The 11,548-nt window shown below is 40.2% G+C and overlaps 1 protein-coding gene across 1 annotated transcript in view; it reads left to right on the top strand.

Moving 5' to 3' along the window:
* ARFGEF3 (ARFGEF family member 3) overlaps nt 1-11,548 on the top strand; it is a 232,027-nt gene that overhangs the window by 139,047 nt on the left and 81,432 nt on the right. The window contains exons 11-12 of the mRNA XM_007946301.2: nt 3,288-3,400; nt 4,825-5,744. Coding sequence (XP_007944492.1) covers nt 3,288-3,400; nt 4,825-5,744 — 1,033 coding nt within the window. The remainder of the gene's footprint in view (nt 1-3,287; nt 3,401-4,824; nt 5,745-11,548) is intronic.

Raw genomic sequence — 11,548 nt, 5'->3', positions numbered from 1 at the left:
TAAACATTCAAAATGGCTACACCCTCAGTCACTTTAAATATCCAAAATGGCTGTACCCTCCAGACTGCAGAAAGTCAACAGCTCAGGATGTCTCCTTCCTTGCTGTTTCCCTTCCTAGTCATAGGCCACCAGCGCAGTTGTCTCTGCAGCCCTTGGTGACCAGGGCTGATCTTTAGGTCAATTCTCAGGTCCCAACACCATTTGGAAATATTCAGGCTGTTGGTCCCATCAGAGTAGCAGATAGTTCACAGCTCCAACCATCTCTTACTCACTGTTTTCGTTCAGGTTTCTCCACTAGTTGGTGCCTAATCCACGTCTGTATAGTTCCTTTCAAAGCTCAGGGCTCCAAAATTGTTTTCTGTATCTCTGTCAATTAGTTTTTCTTTTCTATGTCGAAGAGGGTCTGTGTCACTTGTCTGCCTATTCCTTCATCTTACCAGAAGTCCCTTCTATCTCCTTTTGATGTTTTCTGCATCATTCAATATTTTGCCTGTAGAATCTTTCAGTGTTGCAACTTGAGGCTTGAATTTTTTCTTCAGTTCTTTTAGCTTGCGAAATGCAGAGCATGTTCTGTCCTTTTCGGTTTTCTAAGTCCAGATCTTCGCACATTTTATTACAATAATGGACTTTGTCTTCTCAAGCTGCTCTTTGAAATCTTCTATTCATCTATTTTATCTCGTCATTTTTTCCATTTGCTTTAGCTATCTCCATTCAAGGGCAAGTTTCAGAGTCTCTTCTGTCATCCATATTGGTCTTTTCTTCCTTTCCTGTCTTTTTAATGACCTTTTGCTATCTTCATGGATGATGTTCTTGATGTCATCCAACAGTTTCTCTGCTCTTCAGTCATTGGTGTTCAGTGCATCAAATCTCTTCTTCAAATGGTCTCTAAATTCAGGGGAGATGTAATCAAGGTCATATTTTGGCTCTTGTAGATTTGTTTTAATTTGTCTTTAGTTTCAACTTGAATTTGCATATGATCAGTTGATGGTCTGTTCTTCAATCAGTTCCTGGCCTTCTTTTGGCTGAAGATATTGAGCTTCTCCATCGCCCCTTTCCACAGATGTAGTCGATCTGATTTCTGTGTACTTCTTTGGCAAAGTACATGTGTATAGCCACTGTTTGTGTCATTGAAAAAAGGTATTTGTAATGAATAAGCCATTGGTCTTGCAAAATTCTATCATGCAATTTCCAGCTTTATTCTATCACCAAGGCCATGTTGTTTTCCAGCTACCAGTGATTCATCCCTGTTTCCAACTTTTGCATTTCAGTCACCAGTGATAATTAACATACCTTGATTATATGTCTGTTACCAACTGCAGAAGTTGGTAACAATCTTCAGTTTCCTCATAATTGGCTTTGGTGGTTGGTGCATAAATTTGAATAGTAGTAGTAGTAACTGGTCTTCCTTGTGAGCATATGGATATTATCCTATCACTGACAGCATTGTACTTCAGGATAGATCTTGATACATTCTTTGTGATGATGAATGCCATGCCATTCTTCTTCAATTTGTTACACCTGGCATAGTAGATCATATGGTTGTCTGATTCAAAATGACCAAGACTGGTCCATCTCAGCTCACTAATGCCTAGGATATTGATCTTTACGCATTCCACTTCATTTTTGACAACTTCCAATTTTCCTAGATTTGTGGTTCGTACATTCCATGTTCTTATTATTTATGGATGTTTGCATTCTCATTTTGAGCCGTGCCACATCAGCCAATGGAGGTCCCAAAAGCTTTACTCCACCTACATCATTAAGATCGGCTCTACTCTGATGAGGCAGCTCTTCCCCAGTCTTATTTTGAGTGCCTTCCAACCTGAGGGGCTTATCTTCCCGCACTATATCAGACAATGTTTGAGGGCTATTCATCAAATTTTCCAGTAATATATCAGACAGTGTTTCATTGCTATTCACAATGTTTTCCCAGCCCAATTCTTTTGAGAAGTGGATGGCCCCTTCCTTCTTCCAAGGCTGTCTTAGTCTGGAAGCTCTGCTGAAACCTATCCACTGTGGGTGACCCTGCTGGTGTTTGAAATACCAGTGGCATGGCCTCCAACCTCACAGCAACACGCAAACCACCACAGTATGACAAACTGACAGACAAGTGGTGGATTAAAAAGGAGAAAGCCTAAATTTAATGGTCTAGTTCTCCAACTTAGATAATTGGAAAAAGAACAGAGTTAAGTCCAAAGAAAGAAGGGAAGGAAAATAGGATAAAAACAGAAATTAATGTTATAAATAGCAAACATGGTATATGGGATCAACAGAACAAAAATATGGACTCTTAAAAGGCTGTGAAAATTGACCTACTTCTGAAAGAAGCAATAAAAAATCCAGAACAGGTACAAATAAACAAATACATTTTTTCAAAAATGCACATAACTATAAAACTACTGCCATCATTTCCAACTCATAGCAAGCCTATAAGAGTAGAACTGCCCCGTAGGATCTCCAAGTCTGTAAATCTTTACAGAAGCAGACTGCCTCATCTTTCTCCCACGGAGCAGCTGGTGGGCTCAAACTGTCAACCTTCCATTTAACAGCTGAGTGCTTAACAATTGTACCATCAGGGCTCCTAATTATAGATGTTATCGATACTGAAGAAATAAAAGAGCATATTAAAAATAAAAAATAAGCCAGTAAATTTTAAAACATAAGCCAGTAAATTTTAAAACTTAAGGTAAATGCTTAAGTCTCTAGGAAATAATACAACCTTTAAAAAGTTAACTCAAAAAGAAATTGAGGAATAGTCCTGAAATTTTTAAAGGAATTGAATCAATAGTTTAAAATCTTCCATTTAAAAATACATATATCAGCTCCATGAAGCATTAGAAATAAATTATACTAAGCATTCAAGGAACAGATCATTCCAGTCTTATCAGAGAATAGTAACAGGGAATACTTAACTTTGTTTGTGACTGGCCAACTTAATAGTAAAATAAGACAAAGAGAATACAGAAAAGGAAAATTTCAGGCCAATCTCACTAAAAAAACATAAATTCAAGTACTTTGTAGTACTGTGCTACAAAATTTTTTAACAATCCCTCAGAGAATTTTCTTTGTCTGATCCAGCCTTGTTCTGGTAAGCAAGAAACAATGGATACCTTATATCAAGAAAACCTAGATTAGTTTTAATAAGAATTGTAGTTTCAAATAGTTGTGTTTCTCCTTAGACTACATCACTCAGAGAAAGGACATGTTTATTCGATCTTATAATTTCAAAGCCTTTGTTGTTTTGTTTTTCTCACCATATCCACTTTTTCTTTTTTTTTTCCTTAAAGATACTTGGGAGCCCACAGCGTCTCTGTGATTTGGCAGGACCCAGCTCTACTGAACCAGAATCCAGAAAAAGATCAATTTCAAAAAGAAAGTCACACTTGGACCTTCTCAAACTGTATGGCACATTCCTCTTCTAGTTCTATATTGCTTGGTTAGAAGGCTTTTCTGCTCCTTTTAACTAGTTCAGTCATGGCTAATGCAGCTAAATTGTAACAGACCCAAATTTATAAAACGTGGATTACTGGAATAATAACTGAAATGGTGAAAATCATGGGTTGCAGCCCTGCAATAGGAGACTGACAAGTCGGCCCTTTCAGAAACCTGATGCAGGAGATTGCATTATTGTCGGGAATGTGAAGGCTACACATACTCAAAATGGTGCAGTCCCATTCATCTTTGAGCCAAGCACCATTGCTTCTGAGTCTGCCAATCAAAAGGTTTGGTTGCTATGCAACATGCCCAATGCCCTTGTTTTATAATAACCAAACAAAATCAAACCCACTGTCATTGAGTCAGCTCCAATTCATAGCGACCCCACCTTGGGTTTCCAAGGCAGTATCACTACCGAAGTAGATTGCCCAACCTTCCTTCCAAGGAATGGCTGGTGTGTTTGAACTGCCAGACTTCTGGTTAGCAGTCAAATGCCTTAGACACTACACCACCAGAGCTTTCTGTTTTATAATAGTGAGATTAAATTTCTAGCAAGGTGTTGACTCATAATTTTGTCCATTCCAGTTATCATTCTGGTACATGCACATTTTACAAATTCGAGTCTATGCCAGTTTCACTTTGTTGCCCATGACTGAACTGAGAAAACTCCATTTGAAGGCCATTTTTTAATCTGGTTTCCAAACCCCAGAATTTTTTATGAATATGTCTTACATGAAATGTGACAATTTAATAATGCACCCACAAGCCCTATGAGAAAACTAATCTCAACTTTTTGCAGTCATATAACTTTATATATTTTCATATTGACTTAAAGAAAACCCAATGTACAAAATCATATTTGCAACCAATTATTCATTGGGGTTATTCTGGGGAAGGACTTTTTGATATACAATCCTGAACTCTAAGATCCTTTACATGTAGTCCCCTTTGAAATGGAAATATCTGATTTGCAATAATTGTATTTACATGTACCTCTTCAGGAATATGATTATTTGGTAAAGCAAAGCCCACATGATCATATAGATATTATAACTATTTTCTGCTTGAAAACTAGACATAGTACAAAAGTGAGACTTCTCATACTTTGTCTTTGGGAATGTTATAAATTCCCATCAGGAATTATTCTTTGTTCCAGCCAACTATGAGTGTACATGATTCAAGGTGGGCTGCTTTACCTGGAAGTTTTCTTCTGCTAGCCTGAGCATGTTCATTTCAGTTACTGTTCATTCCTTTACTGCCCAGACTGCTTACAGTCTGACAGATTAGACTGACTGTTTTGAATATTATTTTGTTTAGCAATCTAACCATCCCAGCTCATTTGGAAATATATTTCTGTTTCATGCATTTCTTCTTTTGAACACTGTCCAGCATCATGGATGGCATGACAGAATCATGTATCAAGGGTGGCATCGAAGCTTGCTATGCTGCCGTGGCCTGCGTCTGCACCTTGCTTGGGGCCTTGGATGAGCTCAGGCAGGGCAAGGGCTTGAGTGAGAGTCAGGTCCAGCTGCTGCTTCTGCGCCTTGAAGAGCTAAAGGATGGGGCTGAGTCAAGCCGTGACTCCATGGAGATCAATGAGGCTGACTTCAGGTGGCAGCGGCGAGTCCTGTCCTCAGAACATACATCCTGGGAGTCAGGGACCAAGAGGAGCCCTGACATCAGCATTAGTGTTACCACTGACACAGGACAGACCACCTTGGAGGGAGAGCTGGGTCAGACTACACCTGAGGACCAGTCTCACTACTCTGAAAACCACAAGAATGGCTTCAAGTCACTAGCCATCCATGAAGACAAGGAGACTCTGGGCAAAGTGTCAGAACCAGAAACAGTTGACCAACCCGACGTTGTTCAAAGAAGCCACATGGTTGTTTACCCTGATATAACTAATTTCCTGTCAGTTGACTGCAGGACAAGATCTTACGGGTCTAGATATAGTGAGAGCAACTTTAGTGTTGATGACCAAGACTTTTCTAGGACAGAATTTGATTCCTGTGATCAGTACTCGATGGCAGCAGAAAAGGACTCTGGGAGGTCTGATGTGTCAGACATTGGGTCTGACAACTGTTCACTAGCTGAAGAAGAGCAGACCCCACGGGACTGCCTGGGCCACAGGTCCCTGCGAACTGCTGCTCTGTCTCTGAAACTGCTGAAGAACCAGGAAGCTGACCAGCACAGTGCCAGGCTGTTTGTACAGTCCCTGGAAAACCTCCTTCCTCGGCTCCTGGCTCTCCCCAGCGTAGAAGAGGTGGACTCTGCCCTCCAGAACTTTGCCTCTACTTTCTGCTCAGGTTTGTAAATAAGTCTTTGCTATATAGTCCACAAGAATATTCAGAGCAGTTTGTCTTAATGGGCAATGACCATAATGCTTATATTTTGAAGCACTCAAAGCATTTTAAGGAATCTTTGGGTTTCTTGTGTTTAGAGAAGGCAAAGGAATGTAAGACTTAATGATGGTGGTTTATTTGAATTCTATAGCATTTGATGGCTGGAATTTAGCAGGAGGTGGGTCAAAGGAAGTGAAAAATCAGAGTCGTCTAGAAAGCTGCTGTTGACTAAAACAAACTGATAATCTGTGTTTCTTAAAACATCAAATTCTTGGTATGCTTTCATCCCTTGGTGTCCAAAAATCTTAGAGCAATGCATCTTTGGTGTATCAATATGTAAAATGTTTTGAATGAAGTCTTGGACCAGATGCAGACCGATTCTTCTCAGTATATTTTGAATTCCACTGAATATCCAAACTGTGTAGTGATATTCCAATGTAGCCTGATGACATTACATTCTCTAATCCCTGAGCCTTCCTGTTTGTCAGATATTAGCATTGTGACCAGGCCATATTGAAACAGGAGTGTCATGAGTTATATTGGCCAAGGCACACTGAAAAATTATGCTAGGAGTATTGAAGGGTAGAAAAAATTACCTAGAATTTTTGTGGAAAAAGGAGATAAAAATAAGAGAGTAGCATTTCATACAGTGAGTAATGAATTTAAAGATAGTTCACTCAAAAGGTAACACAGAAAGAAAGCAATTAATGGATGCATGCAATTTAGAGCAGGAATAAATGATTACCTGACATCAGGGAGGTCAGCCATGCCTCCTTCTAAATTAAAGAGCCTCTTGACCACAGACTAGGTGAATGGATTCCAGGCCCGAGCTTGTGTTCAGATATAAAAGTGTGAGCCTGAGAACCAATAAAGAAGTGGTAAAAGCCAAGATCACCACTTGCTCTTCCACGGTGAGCCTTGAACCTGTGTTTGTCATTGTGCATGCATCCACCTTTCACTGGCCATATTTCAGCTGCTTGAGAGGTGGGGCCTTGTCTTGTTTCCCAGCAAAGAAAACACATACACACAAAAAAAATTCTAGACCACTTACTAGAACTTGGTAGAAGCTGAATGCTCTGTTGTTGAGGAATACTTTAGTAAGTATCCCTAAGAAACTCTCTGCCAAGAAAACAAGAAAGAGATGTTTTAATCCGGGTCTACATAAGGAAGATCTTTTTTAATATGAGGATGATCCAAAGTTATAGCACAAATGACTCTGACCTACCTAGAGGCTAGATATAAAGAAAGTCATATTTTTCAATTTTCCAAGCTGCACTGTGATTCTTTATTTTCTAAGTCACAAAATACCAGTTATTAAGGGTACTCAACACTTTTTTCCAATATTTTCTTTTTAAAATTAGATATGAAAATGGTCTTCAGGTTTTTTGTTCATGTGAAGGAATACATATACATACATATAATTCATATGTGATCACTGGAAGACTAGGGAAATGTATAAATTCTCTTCTTAAAAAGTTTTATTTCTCCCTGATGTCTTTTATATCACTATCATTAAATTTGAAATTTTTTTTATTGAACATTTCTGGTGTGTGTGTGTATGTGTGACAAACAAATACATACAACATCCATCTTCAATGAAAATTTATATAGAAGTTACAGTGTGCCGTGTGCTCAGAGTCCAAAGGCATGTATGATTTATTCTCCATAAATATTGATTGATCTTAGATCGATGAAGCTGCTCTTTGATCTCTAAATATGTGAGGTTGTTCATAGATTGAAGGAGTTGTAGGAAAACCTGTAAAGTGAGAGGCAGTTTCACTGCTCTTTGGGGCTGTGCTGGGTGTCTGTACCTCTGCCTCTTTTCAGCTGGAAAATACTCATGGGGAGAAAAGCTCAACAGTTGTGACTGCTATGGCTGCTTGGTGTTCCTTGTGCCAAGGAAGAGGTACCAACACATGCAGGTGGTCCCCAAGAATCGCCATGTGTCAGAGCACAGCATGGACACTGTTTGCAGTAACAATGATGACCTTAGTCATCAAGAAATGGTAAAATGATTTGTAGGATCTTCTATTTAAAAGTAAAATTAACTATGGAGAAAATAATTCAGTTGCCAGTTTTGGCATTTAAATATATAAATATATAAGATTAGTTCTCAGATAACTTTGTATTTATAAATAGCCTTCCCCAGTGCTAGATAAATTAGTTATCACAGTGGCAAAGAATGACTTCCAAGGGACCGTGCCTCATTTCCTGAGAGAATTAGGAAATACAACCCTAGCAAAATCTTTCATCGAATATAGAACTAAAGCCAGTGTAAATTTATGTTGGCCTTTCAAATCAATATTTATGTATTGTATAAGCAGAACAGGGCTGGGGTGAATTTATGTGGTGAGAATGTGGTCGTATGAATGTTGCAAACTACCCAGCTTTTGAAGACCTGTTAAATGCCCAATCAAACTCAAGATGTTGTGTGACATTTTTCACATTTAGAAATCAAAACATTGACAGAAGACTTCAAAAAATTTTGGTTGTTTTGAAATACAATTTTAGTGATTGCAGTGAAGGAGCTCTGGTGGCACACTGGTTAAAGCATTCAGCTGCAAACCAAAAGGTCACCAGTTCAAATGCACCAGCCTGTCCGTGGGAGAAAGATTATGTAGTCTTCTCCTGTAATGTTTTACAGTCTTGGAAACCCTGTGGGGCAGTTATGCTCTGTTCTGTAGGGTTGCTATGAGGTGAAATTGACTAGATAGGTTTGGTTCTAGATGGTGAAGTGAGTTCAGCTTTTTAATTCTAGTGCCATTCACAATGCACATACTGGTTACGAGTGGGCTTCTGTTTCCGAATTACAGGTCCATCTCTCTGTGGTCCTGTCACCAATAAGCTAATCCTCCCCTGTGTCTGCTGTGGTTTCACAGATTGTACTGCCTGTTATTGTGGGGAAGCCAAAACCACTGGCCTGTGTCCACCTCTGAGCTGAGGCACGTACTCTTGTTCTTGCAAATGCTGCCTTTAAGATCAAAAATCAATAGAAAAGAAATGTTTGTATTCTGCTGAGACAAGGGAGATGACAGATTTCCCTCGATCACATCAAGAGAAAGGTAGACAAGTGAAAAGAGGAGAAGGGGGGAACAGAAGAGTCTCTCTCCATAAGTTATAAACCAGGTATTTTACTAATTACTTATTTTGATATTTAAAGCTCCAGACTATATTTTACCAATACCTCCTATGGAGCACTTGTCCCTGACTTGTCATCAGGGGTCTGGTTCTCAGCGGGAGTCACAATCACTTGGCATTTCTCAGTTACTTCCAGCCTCTGACATAATCTGCAGCCAGGAGGGGTCTCTTTGCTGCCTCGCTGCCCCTCCCTCTTTAATTACACAGGGCTCAAGAGAGCCTTTCTTTTGAAAGCAGTTACAATTTCTTCTGGTAGGAGACTTTGGCAACATGCAGGCAAAGATGGTTTTCTTAGTACTTGATGTGAGCTCTGAGGCACAGAGGTGCCTCCCTGACCCTGCTGCAAACAAAGTGGCATCCGTGTCAGGTGACTCCTAGAGGGTCACAGGCATTTATCTTGAGATGGTTGTTCCTGAGATTGCGGTTGCTGTCAAGTGGATTCCAGCTCAAGGGAACCCCACATGTTACAGAGAACTGAGCTCCACAGGGTTTTCTTGGCTGAAATCTTAACAGAATTACATCATCAGGCCTTTCTCCCATGGTGCCACTGGATGGGTTTGAACTGCCAAGCTTTAGGTTTGCAGTCGAGCACAAATGGATCCACCCAGAGAACCTGTTCCTTAAAATACCCATTACCATCAAGTTGATTCAACTAGTGACCCTATAGCACAGAGTAGAACTGCCTTATAGGGTTCCCAAGGCTGTGATCTTTATAGGAGCAGACTGCCACAACTTTTTTGGGCTGCTGGGTTTGAACCACCAACCTTTTGATTAGCTGCTGAGTACTTAACCAATGTGCCACCAGGGTTCCTTTCAGTAATTTTTTAGCATGTAATTGTGCTAATTTACATATGTTTATAATACACCTCAACTCACTGCCCTCGAGTTGGGCCCAACTCATAGCGACCTCTCCTTGGGTTTCTGAATGCCAAAGGGGCAATGAGGCTGCATCTTCTGACCTCTCCTAACCCCACAAGAGGAAGACAGCATCACCATCTGTAGCCCAAGGCCTATTCCTGCGAGGCCAGACATGCTGCCTCCCTCCAGCCTTTTCACCAATTCTGACACCAACCATTCCTCCCACAGCACCCACCACCTCTGCTGGGTGCAAAAACTTGCTGCGGTGTCCACACAGACCTCACAGATTATGGGGTTTATTAGGGAAGCAACAGGCTACAATTCGAGTTCAAGAACACACTCAATCTCTCTCAGCCCGCCATCTCTCAGCTGACAGTCTCTTCCATTCTCTCTCCCAGCAGTGTCTCTCAGTCTCGCTCTCAGCAGTGTGTGTCCCTTGCATCTCCCAGCTGGCAGTGAGAGACTTCTACCTCTTGGAGGCCTCCTTTTGAGCCTGGCAGAGTGACCATACTTAACCAATCCCAACATCAGAATTCTAGACACCTGGGAGAGAGCGAAGTTCCCAGAAAATTCTTCGTGCTGCTCCCAACAGAAATACCCAAGGTGGATAACTTTAACAATCAGGAGCTACTCAGTTGCTCATGGCAAATTCCACCATGGAATTTACAAAGACTTATGGCTAGAAAAGCCATAGTGTGTAATTTACTACACCCCGCTGAGGCAGTATCTCTACAGAAGTAGATTGCCTGGTCTTCCTTCTGAGGAATGGCTGGTGGGTTTGAACCACCAGCCTTCTGGTTAGCAGTCAAATGCCTTAGGCACTACACCACCAGAGCTCCTTATGATACACCTACTCCTCACTTACCAATTTTCTCATTGTCTGACATTTTGCATTTACAACAATAGTAAAAAATCTATTTTGTCCATAACGACATATGTCTGGCAGTAATGAATGCTAAGATGTGAGGCAAGTGGAATGCTGGCTGTAATGGTTAAGATTATGTGTCAGCTTGGCTGGGCCATGATTGTCAGTGGTTTGGAAGTTATGTAGTGGCATAATTTGGCAATTATGTAATGATGCAGTCATCCTCCATTTTCTGCATAATGCCAATTTTTGTATAACTACCTGACTTTGGAAATCTAACTGTCTTGACAAGTGAGGAGTGAGTATAATATTAATAATTTACATTAATCTAGTACTTCCTATGTCTAAAGACTTTACGTTTATTAATTTGGAAGGAAGGTTGGGCAATCTACTTCCCTAATGATACCACCTTGGAAACCCAAGGAGGGGTTGCTATGAGTTGGGACCGACTCGACGTCACATAACAACAACAATTCATTTAATACTTATAACAACCCCATAAGGTAGATAGTAGTAATAGCCTCATTTTATAGATGAGAAAACTGAGGCCTAAGGAGGTTAAATAGTAAGTCATCCAAATTACACATCTAGGAAGTGGGAATGCCAGGATAGGAGCCTAAATAGTCTGACTCCAAAGTCCATGTTACACCATGTATAGAGAGAGAAATAGAAGGATACTTAGATAATAAGCAAGGGACAGAAAGAGGATGAATATGCTGTTTATATAATTTTGTAACTTACTTTCCACTTAATATCTTGTTAGCTCTTTTATGTCTTTAAATAAATGTTCTTTGAAAATATGGTTTATGGTCCTATAAGTTTATGTGAATGATCAGAATCCCCAGGTGTATAGTAGAGCTGACAAGGGGCAAGGTTGTGGTCACTGCTTGGTCACAGCCAGCTACCC

This window comes from Orycteropus afer, unplaced genomic scaffold, assembly GCF_000298275.1.
Source record: "Orycteropus afer afer isolate SDZICR_OR568_19922 unplaced genomic scaffold, OryAfe1.0 scaffold00155, whole genome shotgun sequence".
Taxonomy (NCBI): Eukaryota; Metazoa; Chordata; class Mammalia; order Tubulidentata; family Orycteropodidae; genus Orycteropus; species Orycteropus afer.
Note: the sequence above shows the minus strand (reverse complement) of the source record. Positions and strands in the feature narration are given on the sequence as shown.